We start from the raw sequence: 23,562 nt of genomic DNA, 5'->3' as shown, positions 1-23,562 counted from the left end.
GCATGTGTTGATAAAAGCCCAGGAACTCTAGTCAGAAAGAAAAAGAAAAAGAAAGTTCAGAAAAAAAAGGATTATCAGAAAAAAAGTTGCAGCAAAAGGCTATTACTAAATACTTTTCGTTACCGGAGGGTGCGTGAATCTGTGCAGCGGCTGCCATGTGCGAAAGCGGGTCATGGTGCAGCAAGTACCTTCCAAGCAGCGGCGGCAGCCGGCTCTTCCACTGCCGGGAGCCCAAATCTAGACCTGACCTGGAGGCACAGTCTCCCAGGCTCTTGCTCCCTGTGCCCGAAGCAGTTTGAGTCCGGACACTCCCCAGGGCCATCCGGGGATGCCTGGGACACTACAGCCGGCAGAAGACGCGATGTTTGGTCATTTTCAATGCCAATAACTAAGCTACAATGGTTCTCCCACACCTGGAAGCTAATGAGTAATGAGCACTATTAAGGCTTATTTCAAATGTAACAAAACCTTGAGATAATGTACTAAATTGTTCAGAAGGTTGTTTTCTTAGTGGAATGCTACAGGATTTTCTTTAGCCAGCGTTGCAGAGTTCCTGCCTTCGTCCCAGTGCCAGTGAAAACGAACGTGGAAGAATTTCCAGCGTTGCTGAAAACTGGAGGAGATTTCAGCTGAGAACCGGACAAGACTTCGGATCAAGCTAGCTGCCTGCAGAACTTACCTGGACTGTGATTTAAGCTAGCTGCCTGCAGAACTTACCTGGACTGTGATTTAAGCTAGCTGCCTGCAGAACTTACCTGGACTGTGATTTAAGCTAGCTGCCTGCAGAACTTACCTGGACTGTGATTTACCTGGACTGTGAGTTCTTCTATTGAGATACTGCTTTACCTGGACTGAGACAACAAACTGTAATCTACAACAAATTGTAACTCAATATCTTTGCAAATGGTGTCATTGCTGGTATAATTTTTCCAAGGGCTTCTTGCATGGAGCCATCAAGTGGCTTGGTATTGTTACATTTTGTATCCTCACTTTCTGTTTGTAGCAGGTTATTTATGGTGTTTCTGTAAAAACCACTATGGTCTTTATTTAAATTAAACAAAAGGGGGAATTGTTAAGGTCTGTAAATAAGTCAAAAATAACACCTGGTATTTTGCCAGAGAAATGTTAGAGTTCGTAAACAAGTCTGGATGGTGCCTGGCAAAATGTCAGAGGGAGTGGTTTGAGAAGTAACAAAAGTGAGCCATTAAGTGTGGAGATTCCTTATTGGTTGATTGATGTATCTAGTTTATGCTAATTAAGATAAGCTGTGCAAAATGTATAAATAGCTCTGTTGCCCTACAATAAATGGCTCCCATTCCTACTGTATCAACGTGCACAAGTTATTCGTCACCCCCCCCCCCGGCTATTTTGCTGCAGCCGGACTGCGGCACATGCAAGCAGGAGCAAGTTATGAGAAAAGGTCACACCTACTTAGAAAAGAAAAAACTCCTCCATTCAGCAACAAAATAAGCTTATTGTAGAAGACACCTGAAAAGCTAGTTGGGATCACTGTGATGCATACTTCAGATAAGTACTAGTTCTACTTCTTCCATCTACTTAAGAATGATTTTTTTAAACATGTGCTAACATGTATGAGTCACTGGAGAAGAGAGTGTTGCAATTAATCTGAAAAAGGAAGATTCTTGCAAGATTTTTAATAGAAAATATTCTTTTTTTTAAAGAGAGAGAGAATTTTTAAATATTTATTGTTTAGTTTTCGGCAGACGAAACATCTTTATTTGTATGTGGTGCTGAGGATCGAACCCAGCACCATGCGCATGCCAAGCGAGCTACCGCTTGAGCCACATCCCCAGCCCCAGAAAATATTCTTATCTCCATATCTCTCAGTGAGAACATAAGACTACTTCAGCAATTCTTCAGGGCTGTTGGCACTCAGGACATTGAGCATGACCTTGTTTGTCTAGTGACATATGCAGCATGGTATGTTGCTCTTTTGGAAGAAGAAAATATAACTTTAAAAGCCAACCATTCAAAGTGATTAGGAATTTCTACTTTAATGATTTGAGACATAACCATCACATTTATCTGAAATACTATCTTAGGAGGCGTAACTTGACCTAAATCCATTCATTTGGCAAACATTTATTGGGCACCTCCTATTTACTAAGCAGTGGGAATGAAACAGTGAACCTTGTTCTCATGAAGTTCACATTCTACTAGGATGCAGAAAGAAAGAAGTGTCTGAAGAAAAATGATGCAGGATAAGAGGATGGACAATGATAGTGATGATATTTTTTGAGAACAGTAATATACAGGATAGTGAACCTAGGTGACATATGAGCAGACATGAGCGAAGTGAGGGAACCAGTCATGTGACAACAATAGATTCTGGATAAATGGATCATCAAACACAAATTTCTGAAACTAGAAACATGCTTAACTTGAAGAAGATCAAGGTCAGTGTGACTAGAATAGAGGGATAGTCAATGAGAGACTTGCAGAAGTTACTATGTATCTAGAGTCTTGTAGGCCAAGGAACAGATTTGAATTTGAAGTATGTTGGGAAACAACTTTTGGGAAAGTTTCTGAGCAGGGAAATGACCTGAAGTGATTTATGATAAGGATCAAATGTTTCTATGTTCACAACAAACTAAGCATCAGAGTGGAATGTTGAGTAAACTATTCTTTTCCAGGAATTATTTAAAAGGTTTTCTATAGAAACTGGCTAGTTGGAATCTATTTTACAAACCATTAAATACAAGTAAAAGCTGCTATATGTGAAGTAGTCTTGATGTTTAACTCTGGCAATAACTTCAGATATGTCAGAAATATCAATGACATTTGAGTAATAGTTTTTTGAGTAATAGTTGGATGTGTATATATAGAATAAATATATTACTTCACAATTATTGTATGCTAGCAAACAAAGGCATCCTTTGACTGGGTTTGCACAGCTAGGAACTTATGTATGGTTACAGTGCAAACTTTTCATATACCCAATACACTTTTTTTTTTTTTTTTTGCTATGAATAAACATCATCTGGTTCTTGGCCTGCTGGAACTTAACATTCTACTGACTTTCAACAAACCATTTACTGAATGTCCACTGTGTCAGACATGGTACTAGACATGGCGAGAAAAAAATGAAAGGTTCCTTTTAACCAGATGCAATCAGAAACAAACGAGAGATTTTTATTTTTAAAAAAGTGCAAACATTTATAGAAAACTATTGACCAGGTAGTGCCTAAGTAAGCAAAATAACTAGTTCTTTGTTGCATTATTAGGAAGAGGTTTCCTGGATGGATGAGCATAAGTTTTAAGAAAATGAATTAGATTTTGGAAAATAGAATATTCTAGACAAGTAAAACAGCGCAGAAAGGTGTATAAGAGTCCTGTCATATGATTCCACACCCAGGTGTAATAGGCCTGGATCGTTAGCGAAGGGTGGAGGAGGCAATTGGAGGAGAGCTGCAAAAACAAGCCAAGTAGTTCACTATTGACATTTGAGGAGCAGCGAACGTAATGGAAACAAAGCGTTTTTGTTTGGTTTTGCTGCCACCAGTATGTACTACAAACGGGTACTACCGAGACAGATTTTTTTACATTCATATGTCACCATGTTTCTTACGTACTTTCAATACATAACTTTTAAAACCGTTTAGGACACATTCTGGAAGTTTTTCAGGAGAAAACTGTCCAAAGAGCAGAAATGTGCATCAATTGGGGTTCAAAGGCGAGGAGAAAAGCGGCTTTCCATTCCCCGCTTCCGTGCCAGTGTGTTGTAAACTTTTACGAAAAACGGTTTTAACAGACGATATAATGCCTTTAAAAGTGCTTATCACAGTGTCTGGCCCATAGTATGCACTCAGCAAATTACGGTTATTATTTGGACCTCAGACCTCTCTTGTCCATTTGGGATTCAGGTTTCTGGTCTTCAGGGGGAAGAGCGGGACGCAGATGGTGTCCGGGGCTCCTGCCAACCTTGACAATCTCCGATTTCAAGTAGACACCAACTAAACATCTGCAGGACAAAGTAAATTCTCTCCACAGGGTGGGGCTGGGCACCCATCCAAGGACCCAAGTCGGGGCAGGACGGGCCCCCGAGTCCCACAAACCGTTTTGGTGGGTGAAAATACACTGCACATCCCTCTGCTAAGACCAACAGGCGGGCTGAGAGAGCGGGTCTCCGACCCTCCGGGGACCAGCTCCCCTCCTCAGCTCCGGGCGGGGCTGGACGCACGACCGGCTCTCCAGAGCCCTCCGGGCCGGGTCCCACCTTCGCCGACGCTCCTGCCACGCCCCTTCCGGGCGAAGCACCGCCCCTCTTGCCCATGGTCGTCTCGCCGGCCCCGCCCACGACCCCTCCCCGCCGCGAGCTCGGCGCCTGGTCCTTTCAGCGCCAGCCGGCGGACACGTCCACCGCCGACGCTCTGAGGTCACCGACAGAGCCGGACTGCGGGGGGCGGAGGGACGGAGGGAAGATGGCGGCAGAGGCCGGATATTGGCGCCGCCTCCCCCAATCCCGGAGCCGGCGCAGATGAGGCGGCTCGGCTGGGGCCAGCGGCGCTTCGGAACCCGAGCTGGGGGGACCCTGGTGGTGGGGCCTGTCCCTGCTCTATGCCGGCGCCTCGGCTAGAGTGAGCGGCGGCAGCGGCGGCGACACCTCTTTCCTCCGGCCGGTTCCCGGTGGCTGTGAGTCCGAGCGGGTGGCCGGCGGCGGGGTCGGGATGGAGGACGTTAACTCCAACGTGAACGCGGACCAGGAGGTGCGGAAGCTGCAGGAGCTGGTGAAGAAGCTGGAGAAGCAGAACGAGCAGCTGAGGAGCCGCTCGGGGGCCGTGCAGGGCGCAGGCCCCCTTGGGCCCGGCAGCCCGGTTCGGGCCGGCGTGTCCACTCCCTCCTCTGGCTCGGCGTCCCCTCGGGGCTTCCCTTTGGGCCTCAGCGCAAAGTCGGGCAGCGGGGCCGGATCGGGCCCGAGACGGACGAGTAGTGAGGAGCTGCGGGACGCGACCTCCTTGCTGGCATCTGGCGAGGGCGGCTTGCTGGACGAGGTGGAGCCGCTGCGGCCCGACGAACTGGAGCGCCTGTCAGGCTGGGAGGAGGAGGAGGAGAGCTGGTGAGCGCGGGGCTCCGGCCGGGGCTGGGCGGGGACCGGCCGTAGGCGGAGGAGCGTCCTGCTAGGGTCCCTCCGGTAGGACGCCGCGCTTTGTGTAGCAGGGTCCGTTCTCTGCAGGAGACTAGTGGTTTTCTTGCTTTGGCTACTGGAAGGTCAGCTAGGGTTGGGGATTCGAGGTGTGCGCAAGGAAAGAGGCATGCAGCCAGCTCTTCTCTGGGTGGTGAACCCTCTGGGGTTGCTGGACTCAGGTGGGGTCTATGGGTTGGCTCACCTTGAGTAGGTCTGCGCGCTTGGAGGAGTCGGAGAAGGGAAGCTGCTACCACGGAAGGAATTCTGCTTTGTGTGAATATACCAGCTTTCGGATGGTGGCCTGGGCATTTGAGATGTCAGGGAGGGGTCTGCTTATTGAGGTATCACAATATGGGGTGGGGGGAGGGCTCACCAGAGTCGTCTTCTGTGTCAGTGTAGTGGTCAGTGTTCTGGGCCAGTGAGGTGGGTGAAATGGGCATATTTCTGGTGGAGATGGGGAAGCCATGTGAATCAGCACTGCCCTTTGGGCAGTGGGGTAAAGCTTGCTTTGTGTGAAGAGGGTAGAGGATTGTGATGCTTTGTGTGAAGAGTCAAGGGTAGAACAAGAGCAACTGGCTCTTAAATTTTAAAGAATTGGATCTGTCATTTGTTTGAGTTGTGGAGCGACAGTTATCAAACCCAGTTTTCATTTCTGTGTTATCCTAGGGGCAGAGAAAAAGAGCCCTACTTATAAATATCGAAACCAAAGCTGTATTGTCTTAAGTCACTTCTTGATGAAATTGTGACCCATACCTGAATATCAGTTTCATAAATAGAAAGGACATTGCCTAAAGTAGTTGGGACAAATGTTAAGGAGGAGGTATCTTTGGAGTCTTATTGCTGCCTAATAAAGATGACTGTGGGAAATTCTCTCTACTAATTCATTTTTTTTTTTTTGAGTTTCAACTTTTAGTTAATATGTTTCTATTCTTTGTTGAAATTGAAACTTCTAATTTAGAGAACTGGAAATCCTTCACTATATAACAGGGCTGAAACTGGAGTGTTCTGAGCTTTGCCTGGATTTAGGCCCTGACTTTGCCACTTACTTGTTGTATGACCTTGGACTTCACTTTAGTACTTTGAACTTCACTTTTTTTCCTCTTTGATGGACAATATTATACTTGCTTCCTCCATAGAGTTGTGAAGATTGAATGAGATAATTTAGCATTGATCTGGCATGTAGTAAATTTTCCAATACTAGTTACTGTTACCCTTAGGCCTAATAATTGAAATCAAGAAATATTTGGTGAACTGTTCCATGATATCATGGGAAATTCTTAAGTGTTGTTGCCTGTTCATAAAGCAATTTCAGTCATGTTGAGAGTTAAGTTTTAGACAACTAAATAAGGTAGGATATATACAGTGAATTTTTGAAAGAATGATAGTTGAACAAGAAGTACTGACAGTGCTCAGAAACTCGGAGGAAAATAATGGTCTAAAGTAGTTGGACAAATGTTAAGGAGGAGGTATCTTTGGAGTCTGAGGGCGGGGAAAGAGTAGGAATGGCATTGTAAGCTCTGACAACTACAAAAGGTATTTGTAACTCCTAGTTAGAAAGATGAATAACAGAGGTAACTCTTAAATATATGATGTCAAGCCTTTTATTGTCATGTGATAACAAGTATTATTAGAATTGGCTATGGTAGTGACAGTTTTTCATGTAAGTATAAAATCACATCCTCCCAAAGGAATCCTTAGTATGTACACACTTAAAAAAGAACCTAAAATCATCCTAATATCACCTGCCCCTTCCAATTGGTGATCATAATGATGCTTGTAATAATGAGGATTAGCTGCACTCATTAGCCCATTTTTAGATTATAATTAGAACACACTGACTACACTTAAAGAAACTGATTAAGTCCTTGAGTACTTTGGTTTCTGAGCATAAGATTTGTTAAGGTAAAGCAAATGTTCTTAAATACTATGCCAGGTGTTTCTTTTGACCAGATGATGGCTCCTTGCTGCTTTAATCTGGCTTGTTATCTTTATATGATAGATATGCTTTTTCTGAAAAGATTTGTGGAAATTAAGAATTGAAAGTTGGATAAATTATATTAAAAATGCTTTGGAGTATGTTTTATGGGTATAAGTTGGAGGGGGTAGGTATCAGTGCCAGAAGATTCATGAGTCAAAAGAGTTTTTTTCTTTCTTGGCAAACCCAAATCCTGCCATCTGTGGATTCTACCAATCACACCATTTTCCCCCTACTTAGAGGAATGTTTTCCCCATATAGATATATATGCCACAAAATGCTAGTCTTGAAAGTGCCAGTAGGCATTTTGGGGAAAAATAACTGTGGGTTCTGGGGTCAAATAAATGTGGGGAAAACTGGATTCAATAAAAATAAACATTTCTTTAATGCTGGACTTCTTTGAGATGCAATTGTACACTGAACACACTAAATCCCTAAGGGATATGGTTTTTTCCTAAACTTAATTGAACTCCCATAGAACTGGTTAGTATGGTATAGACTACATTTTATTTAGGTAACAGAAGTCTACAGCTGTGCCTGTCACACTTTGTGGGGGAGGGTAGGGGATCCAACTTTATAATATGAAATACATTTTACCTCATAACCTAGTACACAAGTTATTAATAACATGAAAGTTGCACAAAACTATGGATACTTTTACTATGAGTGGTACACTCTAATATTTTCTGTTGTCTTCGGTTTCATTGGTGGGAGTAATGCCAGTTACCACTTACTAAACTGATTTTGCACCTCTCACTTTGGAAAACACAGTTCTAGAATAACTCAGAAAAGTCTAGGGAAGGGAACTAACATTTTTGTGCATCACAGTGTTTCAGGCTGTGCCAGGCAGCTTATAAACATTTTTGCATTTAATTTTTATACATTTATAAGTTTGGTATAATTTTCTAGGTAAGAAAAATTAATGTCTTACTCAGCATCAAATAATACACAGTAAACCATGAAGCCAAAATTAGAATCCAGGTATTTATACACAAAAGCCTATTCTGTTTCTGCTATATTTTGCTTTTTCCAAGTATGATACCTTTTCACCTGAGTGGCCCCATTGTTTATTTTTTGCTGTTATAGGGATTAAACCTGGGGCCTGTCACAAGTGCTCTGCCACTGAGCTACATCCCCAACCCTTGAGTGGCCCCTTTAAATATTTGAAGACTACTATCATGTCCCCACTGATCTCTTTTCCTCGCCACACATTCTGAACACTCTTCTCCAGAGTAAATTTTTCCACTTTGTTTAATAGTTTCTTAAATAATATAATTGTCTGATCCTGTTATGTTTTTCTGAACTCTGGTTGCTCACTCATGGTATCCAGAATTGTACTCAGCATTTTAGGTGATAGTTGACCAGAGTGTGGTGGGTATAACTGGCTTGAGCTAAATGCTATTACTTTTATAATGATGCTGTTATCATATATTTTAAAACTGTTATTCATTGATGGTTTTAACTTCTTTTACTTAGGCTTAATATGAGCCAGTACAGTCAACTTTTATCCCACATATCTCATACATAGGTAGTTAAACTAATCTTTTTAACCCTGTTTTTGTGAAATGAAGTTTTTAGTTTAAATATAAGGCTTTCAAATTTCACTTTGTTAGCCTTGATTTAGGCATTTAAAAGTATTTCTAATTTTTTTGGAGTGTTATCTTTATATTTGGTAGGTATGCCTACAGGGTCTCCATTCAAATCGTTAATAAACAATGTTACAATGACAACTGAATTACTATGAAGTGTGCAATTCAATTCCCTCCAAATTAACATCAGTCTATTAACACACATTATGGTTATTCAGTAACTATTTGTCCCATGTATAATTTTCAGGCTTATATGACATTTTGTTTGCATATTATGAAAAATTTTGTCAAGTGCTTTGCTGTAATTAAACCATAATGTGCCTACAGTGAAGTAAAGTTATAAAAATCACAGTTAATTTGTCTTGTTCATGCTGACTGTTTTGGATTTTATGGAATCAGTTTTTCCTCAAAGTCATAAACATTCTATTTAACCCAATTTTGAATTTTGCAAAGAATCTGTTCTGGAATTTCTAGACATTGCTTATTTTTCCTCTTTAGAAATTATATTTCCTCTGATCTAGACTTTTTTTTTCCACATGGTACTGAAGGATGGAACCAGGGCCTTGCATTTACTAAGCAAACACTCTACCACTGAACTGTATACCAGCATTTCTAATTGATAATGATTCAGTGAAAAAAATTCTCTTATTTTCCTTCATTCAGAAGAGTAGGCATAAACCCATTTAAAGCTATATTCTAGCATACTATCACCTTCCTGCAGTTGAACTTCAATTTCCTTTCAAGAATGTTTGCTCTGCACTGTCCACTTGAAAAAGTTTATGGCAGAAAAAAATCTCAAAAGCTAAAAAAGATATTTCTTCCTCTCCCTGTCATCTAGTATTGTTGCATATTTTGTTCCAGTATTTTAGATTATCCCTTTTTTGTGCTAATGCTATAATTTTTCCTTGAGTTTTCCATGTCGAGATATAATTTTATACCATAAAACTTACCATTTTAAGGCATATAATTCAGTGACTTTTAGTATATTTGTAAAGTTGTGCAACCATTACCACTAATTCCAGAACATTATTATAATCTTTAAAAGAAACTCCAAACTCAATCATTATTTCCCCCTCTTTCCATCTCCATTTATCTACATTGTATTTTTTGTTGTTTGTTTTTGGTTTTTGTTTTGTATTGGTGATTGAACTCAAGGCTTTGTGCATGCTAGGTAAATGCTCTACCACTGAGCTACTACATCCCTAACCCTTTTTAAAAATTTTATTTGGGGACAGAGTCTTGCTAAATTCCTCAGACTGACCTCAAAACTTGGAATCCTATCTCAGCCACCCAAGTATCTGGAATTACGAGCATGTGCCACCACACCTAGCTCCATTTAACTGCTTTCTGTGTCTACCAAATTGCCTGTTGTGGTCATTTCATATGAATGAAATCATATCTGACCTTTTGTATCTTTATTCTTTCATTTAGCACAGTATTGTCAAGGTTCATTCCTGCTATATCGTGTATAATATTCCATTTTACAGATTTTAGCACATTTTGTTTATTCATCCGTTGTTGGACATTTGAATTGCCTCCACCTTCTGGCTATTATGAATAATTCTGTGAATATTTACAAGGTTTTGGGTGAATATATGTTTTCATTTTGGGGGGGTATATTCTTAAGATTGCAGTAACTCCAATTGGTAACTCTATGTTTAACTTTCTGAGAAGTTGCCAGACTGTTTTCCATAGTGTGTCACTATTTTATATTTCCACAAGCTATGTATGAGGGTTCTAGTTTCTCTGCATCTTTGTCAAGACTTGTTATTATCTATCTTTTTTAGTGTAACCATTCTATTAGTATCTCATTTTGGTTCTGAGATCTTAATGACTAAAGATATTGAGCATCTTTTCATATATTTGTTGGCTATTTTTAATCTCCTCTTTGTATGAATGTCTATTCAAACCCTTTGATCATTTTCTTAACTGGGTTATTTTTATATTGATAAACTTAGTTCTTTGTACATACTGGATACTAATCCCCTCTGAATGTAATTCGTGAATGTTTTCTCCCTTATTGTGCTACCTTTTCACTTTATTGATTGAGTCCTTTGAAACACAGTTGTTAGTAGTACAAAGTCCAACTTACCTATTTTTTCTTTTGTTATTTGTGCTTTTGATATCATATCTAAGAAATCACCACTTAATCCAAGATCATGAAGATTTACTCTTATATACTAGTTTTATAATTATAGTTTTTACAATTTGGTCTTTGATCCATTTAAAAAATATATATAAATAGCTGCCAGACTTTGTGGCACACTCCTGTAATCCCAGCAGTTTGGGAGCTGAGGCAGGAGGATTGCAAGTTCAGAATCAGCCTCAGCAACTCAGCGAGGCCCCAAACAACTTAGTGAGACCCTCTATCAAAATAAAAAAATTAGAAAAAGAGGCTTGGGATATGACTATGTGGTAAAAACATCTCTGGGTTCAATCGCTGGTACCAAAATAAATAATATATACACACACACACATATATATAATAAAACTTACTGTTAACCATTTTAAAATGTATAGTTCAGTGATATTAAGTACATTGACATTGTTGTATAACCATCACCATCATTTCCAGAACTTTTTCTCAAAGTGAAACTCTGAAACTATAAACAGTAACTCCCTGTTTCTCCTGCTTCCAATCCCTGGCAATCACCTTTCTCCTTTCAGTGTCTATTAATTTGCCTGCTCCAGACACATGATATAAGTGGAATCATTTATTTATTTTTTGACTGGTTTATTGCTTTGAGTTTAATATTCTCAAGGTGTATTCTTGTTGTAGCATGTAACAGAACTTCCTTTTTGGTTAAGGCTGAATGATAGTTCTCTGTTTAATTTTTACTTTTTCCACAGCAACTACATTTTAGTCATTTTCATGTCCCCAGTTAGTTAAGTGATGATCAGAACAGATTCAGTCCTCATTTCTCCCTCAGTTGTTTTTGAGAAGTTAAATTACTGAGGCAAATCAAGAATTTCTTAGGTGTTCTATTTAGATATACAAGGTAAAGTTTTTAGCAGATGTCTGTCTATATTCTCCCATTATGAATTAAAGAAGAAAATACTGTCTAGGTAGAGTGTTTGATGTTAAAAATTAACTTTAAAATTAACCAAAATAATGACATGGCTATTGTTGGTAGGATTACAGATGCATTTTGTTTTAAACTTCTTTGTACATTTTTGTGATTGCCAGTTTTTCTGTTGGGAACATGAATTGCTTTTAGAATGAAAAACAACAACAACAACAAAAAATCCTGTAGATGATATTTAGGTCAGTTTCATCACTCTCTGATCATGTAGGGGCTATAACATAACATGATACATTAAAAGCCATTGCTGTTTTCCTTAGTGGTGAATGAAAAGAATGAATGAAGAAATTTTGGCTCCAATCAGTTCAGACAAGCATTTTTGATAGACTGGAACCTGGGTCAGCTGATACACATGATCTTGTGATTCTTTTAGTTTTGTTTTTCACTTTGCATTTTAAACCTGAAATTCCACATGTAACTTAAAAAGTTTGTCAGATTTACCTTCATGAAAAGATAAATGAAATGTCTTTATTTTCCAGGAATATCAGATAAGTTGTAAAACTCATATCCCTAGAGACTTCTGGATCACTGGTTGTGTTATTGCTCCTCATTCTCACCTTTGGGACCATGCTGAGTGCAAATCCCTATGCTAAACTACTCAGGGAGCCCAAAGGGCAATTTACTTTCTCCCTCTACTTAAACCATTGCTTCATTGCCTTTCTGCTAGGAACATATCTATAACTTTATTTGTGAATTAATGTAATTTTGACAGATTTTTTTTAAAAAAAGAGACTATTTGGTTAATACTTTCATTAATATAAGTATTAAGTAATGTCTTAACATAAATACATTGGGTTACTCCTTTTCTTAATATTTGTACTAACCCAAAGTACACTGCATGTTTACTTCTGTTGTGTTAGTTTTTAGTAGCAAAAGTGAACTTATAAAAGTTTGTAGGTCTTAAGACTTTCAGTAATATAAGTTATTATTTTGTCTATTCCATTTACTTAAAATTATATCCGCTGGGCTCTTTCATTTGGGGATCTAAATTATAGAGAAAATGAACACCTTTAGGAACAAGGTAGCTTATTTAAGAAAAAGCCTTTAAACTACATCTTTAAACTAGAAGTGGCTCAAAAATGCAAAACAGTTTGCTTTGATCTGGGAAAAGCCTTGAATTCTGGAATAAAGGTGAACTTTTTTTAAGTTAAAGGACTGACATGAAATTTGAAAATATCTGTAAAGATAAGAAGAAGCAGGGAATATTTAGTTAAAAATTAGAGATATAGGACTGGGAGTATAGCTCAGTAGTATAGCACTTACTTAGTAGGCATAAGGCCCTGGGTTCAGTCCCTAGCACCACATACACAAAAAATAGATTCAGATCTCACGACGATGACATATCAGTCCATCTTTACTTGTGCAGTTTCCTAGAAGGAAACCTCTTGCACATAGCCTTCCACCGCTTCATTCAATAGCTTCTGTTCATATCTCTGTTAGAGAATAAAAGAGCACCTGATCATCTGTGACTGTTGGGTTATTTTGTGTGAAAAATGTGAACAAGAAGCAGGAGTGGGCCAGGCTGAATCTGTAGTGACCATAGACTGATAAGGGGAGGAATTAGATTTAATTGGTGCTATCAAGTTAGTGAAAAGGTTTTTAGTATATATTTGATACTAATCAGTACCTCATTTGATAATTATAATGAAATTAGATTGTATATCTTTGTTAATATCTATTTAGAAGCTGTACGAAGAATATAGTTCAGTAATTTGAGGATGTGGATATATCTTTTGAATGGACCTGCTCATTTCCCATCTTAGATAATGGATCTTACACTGACTTGTCACAATGAAAATTTTGTTTGCCACTGGTTATCCTTAGGCCAGTGCTGATGTGGAGAGTATTCTAAAACAAAACCTCAAATGGATAAATCTTAGAAACCCAAATCTAGAGATTTGATATGCAGGTACTGTAAGTCTTCTTGATGGCAGTGTAACCTGTGAGGGAAAGAAGTTAACAACCTCTATGTGAGATGTAATAATTTAGTTTTATCTTAGTTCATCTTTGAATTCCTGTCTAAAACCATGTGTGGCAAGTGGTAGCTGGTACATAAATATTTGTTTAAATAACTGAGTAAAGCATGATTCTGAGCTTTCAAGATGAATAGAGTTTAGAGACAGAATGAACACAAGAGTTCAATTGTCTCTGAAACCAATAAAATAAAAGTTCATAAAAGAAAAATTTATATGGATGTGAATGTGAGAGCTGGGATTTTGGATTTGGGTACAGATGAAAGAGTATTTCTTGCTGAAGATCAGAGTCAAAAAGCATAGGGGAAAAAGTAAATATTAAAAATTTGAGTAGGATAGAGAGAAGGCCTTTAAAGACACTTATCCAGAGTGGAATTTGTTAAAGAATAAGAAATAAAATTGAAAATATGTATAATTATTGTATTCCAATAAAAAATTTAGAAAAGCTTTTTAAAGAAATAAAGTTGAATAATTGCATTGGAGTCCATATTGTGGATGGCTTGTGAAATCTAGGAAGGTTGGGGTGGGTCTTGAAGGCGATTTCAGTATTCAAATGCTCTTAACAAAATGGTGTTTTGGCTGGCTTTGAGCTGGTGATCCTGGATCCTCCTGCCTAAGCCCCTGGATCCACTGGGATTACAGGCATCATCCTGGTTTTTTATTCAATGTTAATTCAGATGCAAATATTTGAACATCTGTAAGTGCATCAGAGATTATATAGTGATCTTTGAAGATATAGTTTCTGATCTTTTGCTTTTAATGTATCATAGTCAGTGAATGGGTAGAGAACCATGATTTTGAAGTATTAAAATCTGATTATTTTCTTTGGCCTGTAAAAAAAAAATTTTCCACAGCAATCACAAATTATTTCCATAATCATTTTAATGTAACTTGTTTTAACATTATATAAAGATAGATCTTTGTTGTCCTTCAGTAGTCTATTTTCAGTTGACTACACTATGAAAAGTAATTCCTATAGTTATATAAAGTCATCAAATTAACTACAGTCTTCTTTCCTATTTCCATCATTTAATTATATGTGTGCTATATATGCATGCATAGAAAAGTCAGGAGAGACTTACTCCAAACTATAAGTAGCTTTGGGAGTACTTTGGTAAGGGGAAGAGGTATTACTTTTTAATTACACTTCTATATTACTGAAAGTTGTTATACTTTATATAAAATATAGTTTTATTCTGTTTATGTAGATTTGTGTGCCACACGTGTGTGTGACTTGTCAGCTTCATATTTGAATCTTAATTACATTTCAATATTTAATATGGTGTTTGGTTCCTTTGTAATAATTATGCTAGGGGGAAAAGTGGTATCTTTAAAGACCAATTCATTTCTAAACAATTTTAACAGTTTTATTCACATGTAACTTACATACCATAAGAGAAACCTGTTTAAAGTGTACTTTTTTTAGTGTTCAGTGATTTCCACTATATTTACAGAATTATGTGACCATACTATAATTTAGTTATAGCATATTTTCAACATCCCCAAAAGAAATCTTGTACTTATTAGTAGCTACTTCTCATTCTAGCCCCTTTCCCATGTCTAAACAACCATGAATCTATTTTTTTTTTCTGATAGATTTGCCTATTCTAGACATTGCATATATACAGATCATATAATATGTGGCATTTTGTGACTGATTTCTTTCATTTAGCATAATGTCCATGTTGTAGTATTTTTATTGCTTCTAACACATTTTAAAGTGTCTTTTTTCTAATTATGAATACTGTTTTAGTCAGCTTTTTTGTTACTGTGACCAAAAGACCTGACAAGAACAACATAGAGGAGGAAAAATTGGGGGCTGGCAGTTTCAGAGGTCTCAGTCCATAAAGACCGATTCTACTGCTGTTGGCCCAAGGTGAGGCAGAACATTATGGTGGAATAATGTGGTGGAGGAAAGCAGCTCGGGACATGGCAACAAGGAAGTAGATAGAGGGCTTAAAGGCATGTCCCTCAGACACCTAACCTCTTTTAGCCACACAGTACCTACCTGTAGTTACCACCCAATTAATCCATTCAAGTGGATTAATGTACTGATTGGGGTAAGGCTCTCATAACCTGATCATTTCACCTCTAAATTTTTATACATTGTCTTACACATGAACTTTTGGGGAACACCTCATATCTAAACTATAACAAAATGCCAACTCAAAAAATTTGAATAGGACAAAAATGAATAAAGTATAAAATAAGTCCCTTAAGGTTAGAATGGGGCTTGGGGTGAAATTTCCTTTTTTATAGGGTATATCTAAGTGGCTACAAAGATGCTTTGAACACTGGTTCAGTATGTTGTACTTAATGGGGAACTTAGCAGTCTTACTAGAGATATTCAAGGAAGGTTTTCTTGAAGAATTGACACTTAAGCTGAGACTCGGTAGAAAGTAGAAATGAGCTGAGTTAAAATTGAGCAGAGAAAGATGAGGACTTGAACTTGGTTTAAGCTAGAGGAACAACATGTACAAATAACCTAGCACCAGGAATCAAAATTGGTTCTGTATGGATGTTATTTAGATTTGGGTGGTGGAAGAAGGTAAGAAATGAAGCTAAAGGAATAAATGCTGTTAACAGATAATTTGTAGGGTCTCAAGGTTGGTGGGAACCATTTTTTGGAGAAACTCTCCAAGGGGAGAAAGAAACTGACAGAATTTTTAGTATTAATAGAGTCAGATTTGTAATTTATAAAACATTTTGTCTGCAGTGTATAGAATGGATGGAAAAAGAGTATAACCAGAAATTTTCAAATTTAAGAAAATATTTTTCTTTTTCAAATTGTTTTGGCCATTCTTTGGCCTTAGCATTTTCATATAAATTTTAGGATCAACTTATCAATTTCTAAAATATACCTGCTGAACTTATATATACATAGATTTTTTTTAAAGTTGTTAATGGTCCTTTTATTTTTTTACATGCGGTGCTGAGAATGGAACCTAGTGAGTCACACATGCTATGCAAGCGCTTTACCACTCAGCTACAACCCCAGTCCACCTGCTGAAATTTTCTAGGGATTTTATTAGTTTGGAGGAATAAATATCTTGACAATATTGAGATTTCAGGTCTATAAACATGCAATGTTTTATATTTGCATTGCACATTTTACATTTGTTAAGTTTATTTCTAAGTATTTTATTCTTTTTGATGCTATTTTGTTGTTTATTTTATATTCAGATTCTTCATTGATAGTATGTAGAAATACAGTTGATTTTTTTGCTTAGTATCTTGTATCTTGTAAACTTGCTAAACATATATGTTACAGTAGTTTTATACTACTTTTTTTGATAGATTTCTTCAAAGGATTTTCTGTATAGTGAAACATGTTAACTGCAAATAAAAATTTAGTTTTATTTTTTCTTTTCAACCTGTATGTCTTTCTTTTTCTTACCTTACTGAATAGACACTACAGTATGGCATTTAATAGAAGTAATGAAAGTGCCTATTCTTACTTTATTCCCAGTTTGGGGAGAAAGCATTTAGACTTTCACTTACAGACCTGATTTTCTAAAAGAGTTTGTGTAGAATTGGCTCTTTTTTTCTTTAATAGTTGATATCATTAATAAGTGAGAACACCTAGCTGGACCTTTATGGGAAAATTTTTAAATTTTTAATTTAATATTACTTTATAAGTGTACCAGATTCTGTATTTCTCCTAGACTCCTGTTGGGTAGCTGTGTCTTTCTAGAATTTGTCTGTCAGATAAAACAGACAAGTTTTTTTATAAACATAAAATTGTTTATAATATTTTCTTATAATTATTTTAACATACCAATTACCCCTTCTCCTCCCCCACCCCACCTCCCCACGCCTAGTGTTTATAATTTGTGGGGTTTTTGGTCTTTTTTTCTATATTAGTCTTTTTTCTAGGTCAATCTAAAAATCTATTCAAGTTTGTTTTTGTTTTGTTTTTTTTTTCCTTTCTAAAGAACCAACTTTGGGGCTAGGGTAGTGGCTCACAGGTAGAGCGCTTGCCTAACATGCATGAGACATTGGGTTTGGTCCTCAGCACCACATTAAAAATAATAATAATAATAATAATAATAAAGGTATTGTGTCAACCTACAACTAAAAAATAACTTTTTTAAAAGCAAAAATACCAAAGAACCAACTTTAGGCTGAGTGCTCTGGTGTACACCACAGTCCCAGCAGCTTGAAGCCTGAGGCAGGAGGATCCTGAGTTCAAAGGCAGTCTCAAGTCTCAGCCACTTAGCAAGGCACTAAGCAACTCAGGGAGATCCTCTAAATAAAATACAAAAAAGGGCTGGGGATGTGGCTCAGTGGTTGAGTGCCCCTGGGTTCAATCCCCAGTACAGAAACAAACAAACAAAAAACCAACTTTGGTTCAATCTTTTTTTCTACATTGTATTTCTATTTTCTATTTCTTTATAATTTCCTCCCGATAGCTTTGGGTTGAATTTTGTTTTTAGATCTTAAAGCTTAGGTTATTGATTTTAGACCTACTTTCTTTACTAATAAATTTCTTCAAATTGTAAAATTTCCTGAAAGCACTCCTTTAGCTTCTTCATATAGGTATATTGTGTTTTTGTTTTTACTTAACTCAGATATTTTCTAATTTCCCTCATGATATCATATTCTTTGACCTATGATCATTTGTAATTATATTGTTTAATCTTTAAATTATTTAGAATTTACCAAATTTCTTTCTGTTGTTGATTTCTAATTTAATTCCATTTTGATTGGAACATAATACTTTGATGAATTTCAATATTTTGAAATTCAGTAAGACTTGGTTTATGGTTTATACTAGAGAATGTTCCCTGTGTACTTAAAAAAAATGTGTATCTTTTGTTAGGTGTAATGTCCCATAAATATTAGATAAAGCTCATAAATAATGTTCAAATCTTCTCTATCCTGACTATTTTTTTAAATACATTTTTTAGTTGTAGTTGGACACAATATCTTTATTTTGTTTTTATGTGGTGCTGAGCATTGCACATGCTAGGTGAGTGCTCTACCGCTGAGCCACATCCCTAGCCCCACTTTTTTCTTGTAGTTCCTTTTTTTTAGTTATTGATGGTGGACTATTGAAAATTTCAAACAAAATTTCTGGATTTTCTATATTTTTTTCACTTCTGTTAGGTGTTTTTACATTTCTAATTGCTGTATTCTCTCTCTGTTTTGAAATGTCTGTGTCTAATAATATTATTTATTGTCTGTTTTGTTAACATAACCATTCTACCTCTATTATGGTTACTATTTGCATGGTTTTTTCCCCATCCTTTTACTTTCAACCTACATGTGACTTTGAATCTAAGATGTTTCTTTTGTAGACAAAATGTCATTGGATCTTATTTTTTTAATCCAGTCTGACTATTTTTTGAGTAGAGTGCTTAGCCCATACACATTTAATATGATTGTTCATATGGTCTGTTTTATGGCTGTCATTTTGCTGTTTTTTTTAATTAATATATTTATTTCTGTTCTTTGTTCTTCTTTAACTGTGTTCTCATTATGAAGAGTCGTTTCCAGTCACATTCTGAACATATTTCTTCTTCTTTTTTTTTTTTTAGCAAACAGTGACCTTACAATGTTATGTGTAGATCTAGATGGGGTGAATTTTCACCTTCCTGCAAGATCCTGCCAATACTACCTGAGCAAAAGTGAGCACTGGCTCACATCACCTCCTCACAGACAGGATGATGTAACATCAGCTGCTTTTCAGGCCTCACTGACTGGTGAGGGTAGGGAAAGGGGAGACAACATGCCCTACTTCCAAATGCCTTCTTTGTGCACATGGAGTCTCAGCTCCCCGCTGTAGCTCTATGACTTAATTGTGATAGTAATAGAATAATGAGGTAATGTTTCAAGTTTTTTAGGCAAGTGAAAACTTGACAGATGTGAACCAGTAGAATTATATGAGTTATCAGTTAACTGCCTATGTCTATCAGAAGTGTGTCGCTCAAACCATACATTAGGTTTTAAGAAATGCAAAACGATCAGTGAAAAAAAAAATTTTTTAGTAGGCAAAATGGTTACTTTGAAGAAGTCTGTGTGTTTCAAAGACATAAGCAAAGGAGATGACATGTATAGTGGTTGCAAATATTCTTATTTGGAATTTTCCTTAAAATTCAGAGACATAATTTTTTCTTAAAGACAGATCCAGTTACATGAACAGCCCAGCTCATGTGTCTTCTGGCAGGTTTAGAAATACTTTGAAACCTCAACCAAAGATTTCCTGACCAAAGAATAATTTTATGCCAACATTATGTGGCACATTCATTTCTATACTTGGAGTAGTGTTGGGAACACTGAAATAAGAGGGGGGAGTGATAGAGATGGTTGGTATATCAGGGATTGTTGAGTCATTCTCCTTTTCATCATTGTAGGAATGAAAAATCACTCCAGTCACTTCCATCTACTGTCGGAGGAGAAACAATTTGGGGAGGAAATATAGGAAAGGGCAGAAAGGTAGTTTATAAAGGTAGGACGTGGTGACAGATTATTGCTGAGGATAGGAAGTAAAAAAAAAAAAAATTGGGAAATCCAAAATTCCTTGTAAGTTTTTAGCTTTTGTAACTGAAAGAATTATAATACTATTGACAAAAACAGGAAAGATGCCACAGGAGATTCATGGTCATGATGCTGTTTTAATTTGATTTTGAATTAATCATGTTTTATTCATTTAGTTTATACTAGTTTCTGTGTTTTTAAAGATCCTAAAAGCACTTTGTAACTTTCCAAAAGCAGTTTTATAAAGATATAATTTATAGTACATAAAATTTGCCCACACTTGTATACTACAAAATTCAGAGAATTGTATAATTCAATTAATTTAGTATATTCACAACCATCAAATCATTGCCATATCCATACTATACCATCTAATTTTAGAATGTTTATATCACCGTAAAAAGAAACCCCATACCCGCCTCTAGCCCCGGGTAACCATTGATCTATTTGCTTCTCCATATCCTTTTCTAGACATTCATATAAATGGAATATTAAGATGTGGGAATTGTGGCTTTTTTGTGTCTGGCTTCTTTCACTGAGCTTAATATTTTTGAGGCTTGTTCTTTGTACTTTTGAACATGAGTTTTATAGCTAACAATAAATGACATATGCACTAGACATGAGTCATGTAGGTAAATTATATTAAAAACCAGCCAATGTAGGGGGAATCTTTCTTAAAAATTTAAAGTATTTAGCTCCTCCTCTTGCCTCCTAGACTAGACTTGACAATGTGCCTGTATTAGGGAGTTAGTCATGTACTACTGAAAATAGCAAAACTGTTGTAAAGACAGATTTTTCCTCCTAGTTCTAATAATGAAAATGGAGAAATTTAGTACATTGTAAGAATGCCTCATGTGGGTTCATTTAGCACTTGAGTTTGAATAGTGTCAGGTTTGGTGGCAGAAGCCTGTAATCCCAGAGACTTGGGAGATTGATGCAGGAAAATGGTAAATTTGAAGCCAGCCCAGACAATTTAGCAAGACCCAATCTCAGGAAAAAAAAGGTCTGGGCATGTCCCAGATCGCCCCTGGGTTCAATCCCCAGTACCAGGAAAAAAAAAAAATGGTGATAAGATAAAGTGATTTTATTAAGTTTATTATACATCTATAGAGGTTGACTTTGTTGTATGTTTGCTAACATAAAGTATCAGTATATAACAGTTATAGTAATTTTTAAAGATTAGATGCTGAGATAGAGATCTGTCATGGAATGTTGACAGTATTTAGGTTGGAAAGAAAACCCCATTAGTTTCATTTTGAATTTTTAGTGAGTTATTTATTGAGATTCTATTTCAATATCCTTATCCAAATGAATATGGATTGTGGACTAAAGAAATTATCATTTACTGCATTAGTCTTGATTATCTTGATCAAGCCGAGTAAGAATAGACCTAAATTATAAAGAAGAGAGAAGGGATGGAAAAGGTACCACATATTGCTACTAAAAATAATTTGTCTATTCTGCTACTATAAAGATACATTTATTTGGGCTGGGGCTGGGGCTCAGTGGCAGAGCGCTTGCCTAGCATGTGTGAGGCACTGGGTTCGATCCTCAGCACCACATAAAAATAAATAAATAAAATAAAGGTATTGTGTCCATCTACAACTAAAAAATATTTAAAAAGAGAGATGTATTTATTTAAATATTTATACTAGACCAGCACTTTGTGCTATTGCCCTAATTTGATTAATGTAACATGTAAATTATTAGCTCCTTGTCTTATTGATATATCAAACTGTAAATATATCAAAGCATAATTGTTTACTTCATAAATATCACTTAAAATATCTTAATTTGAAAACCACCCTGGTTAGATAGTAAATAATATTCACATTTTTATGTGGAGTCACATTTGAAATAATTATTAACAATCAACATAATCTAGACTAATCTGAGTAAAAACTATAAAGTAGGAAATTTAAGTACATCTCTCTCCTATATCTTCTGCTCACTTTTCCCCTTTGGTACATCTTTCCCAGGGGTTTATTAAATACTGTCCTTTTCTTTCATAGTAAGTTGATTTACATTAAGTTACTAAGGTTTTAACACTTGCCTTCCCAGATGTACTATTGTTTGAAAAGAAGAGTAACAACTATTATGGTAGATTTTTCTATGAGCTTGTGGGGGGAAGGGAGATGGAAAGCAGAGAGCAAAGTCTTTAGCTCCTCCTTTTGCCTCCTAGACTAGACTTGATGATGTGCCTGTATTAGGGAGTTAGTCATGTACTACTGAAAACAGAATAAACTGTTGTAAAGACAGATGTTTCTTCCTAGTTCTAATAATGAAAATAGAGAAATTTAGTACATTGTAGGAATGCCTCATGTGGGTTCATTTAGCACTTGAGTTTGGCATTCTGTTGATCATTATGGTATCATTTTCTTCTTGTGTATTAAATAAATATGGGTTACTTTAAACATACTCCTTTACTTTTACTCCCTCCTGCCATTTAAATATGACATTTACCAGTAAATGGATGGAGAACGCCATCTAAGTGAAATGGGCTAGAATTAGAAAGTCAAGAATCAAATGTTTCCTCTTATGTGGAAGCTAGAGCAAAATAAGGAAAAATAAAGGAAGGGGTGATCCCATAAAAATAGAAGGGAGATCAGTGGAGTAGAGGAAGGGGACAGAGTGGAGGAGAGGAGGGATGGGAAAAGAGAGAAAGCACTGAAATTGGTCAAATTATGCTATGTACCACAGTGAGTTTCACCTTTATATACATGTATTTTGAGTGCACATGTATATCATTCACACATATATGGAAGACCAATAGAATAGAGGAAGGGGAACAAAGGGAGAGGAAAAGCAAGTATTGAGAATTGAAATGTAGTAAATTATATTCCATGTATGTATGATTATGTCAAAATGAGCTCCAATATTATACATAACTATAATACACTAATAAAACATTTTAAAATAGATTTATCCATAAGGATCCCTACTTTATAACATTATTCTGAGTAATGAATGTTCCCTTTGTTTTTATTTTTTGTTTTGTTTTCTTCTAGGCTGTATTCATCACCAAAGAAAAAACTTACACCAACGCAGAAATCGGTTAGTCCATTAGTATGGTGCAGGCAAGTTTTGGATTACCCAAGTCCTGATGTTGAATGTGCTAAAAAGTCTCTTATCCACAAACTTGATCAAACTATGTCAGGTATGTCTGCAACTTTACTGGTAAATTTCTCTCTTTGTTTTTTTAAGTCAAAAAATATAAACATTGAGTGGTGCATTCTTCAGAAGCACCACTTGCTTAGTAGCATTTTTCTAACCACATTGTGCATACCATCATGAGGGCTCTTTTTTCATTGACTTA

General features: G+C 36.7%; 1 protein-coding gene across 3 annotated transcripts in view; it reads left to right on the top strand.

Moving 5' to 3' along the window:
- Nucleotides 1-4,316: 4,316 nt before the first annotated feature.
- The window catches only part of Slain2 (SLAIN motif family member 2), a 59,153-nt gene continuing 39,907 nt past the window's right edge, over nt 4,317-23,562 (top strand). Inside the window, exons 1-2 of one of the 3 annotated variants that reach the window (XM_077803148.1) lie at nt 4,317-5,077; nt 23,255-23,403. In XM_077803148.1, coding sequence (XP_077659274.1) covers nt 4,689-5,077; nt 23,255-23,403 — 538 coding nt within the window. In that variant the 5' untranslated portion in view covers nt 4,317-4,688. The remainder of the gene's footprint in view (nt 5,078-23,254; nt 23,404-23,562) is intronic. The other 2 variants (XM_026385222.2, XM_026385212.2) reach the window with 2 other exon arrangements.

Source organism: Urocitellus parryii, chromosome 10 (assembly GCF_045843805.1).
Source record: "Urocitellus parryii isolate mUroPar1 chromosome 10, mUroPar1.hap1, whole genome shotgun sequence".
Lineage (NCBI taxonomy): Eukaryota > Metazoa > Chordata > Mammalia > Rodentia > Sciuridae > Urocitellus > Urocitellus parryii.
The sequence above is the reverse complement of the archived record's forward strand: the minus strand, read 5'-3'. Positions and strand labels throughout refer to the sequence as shown.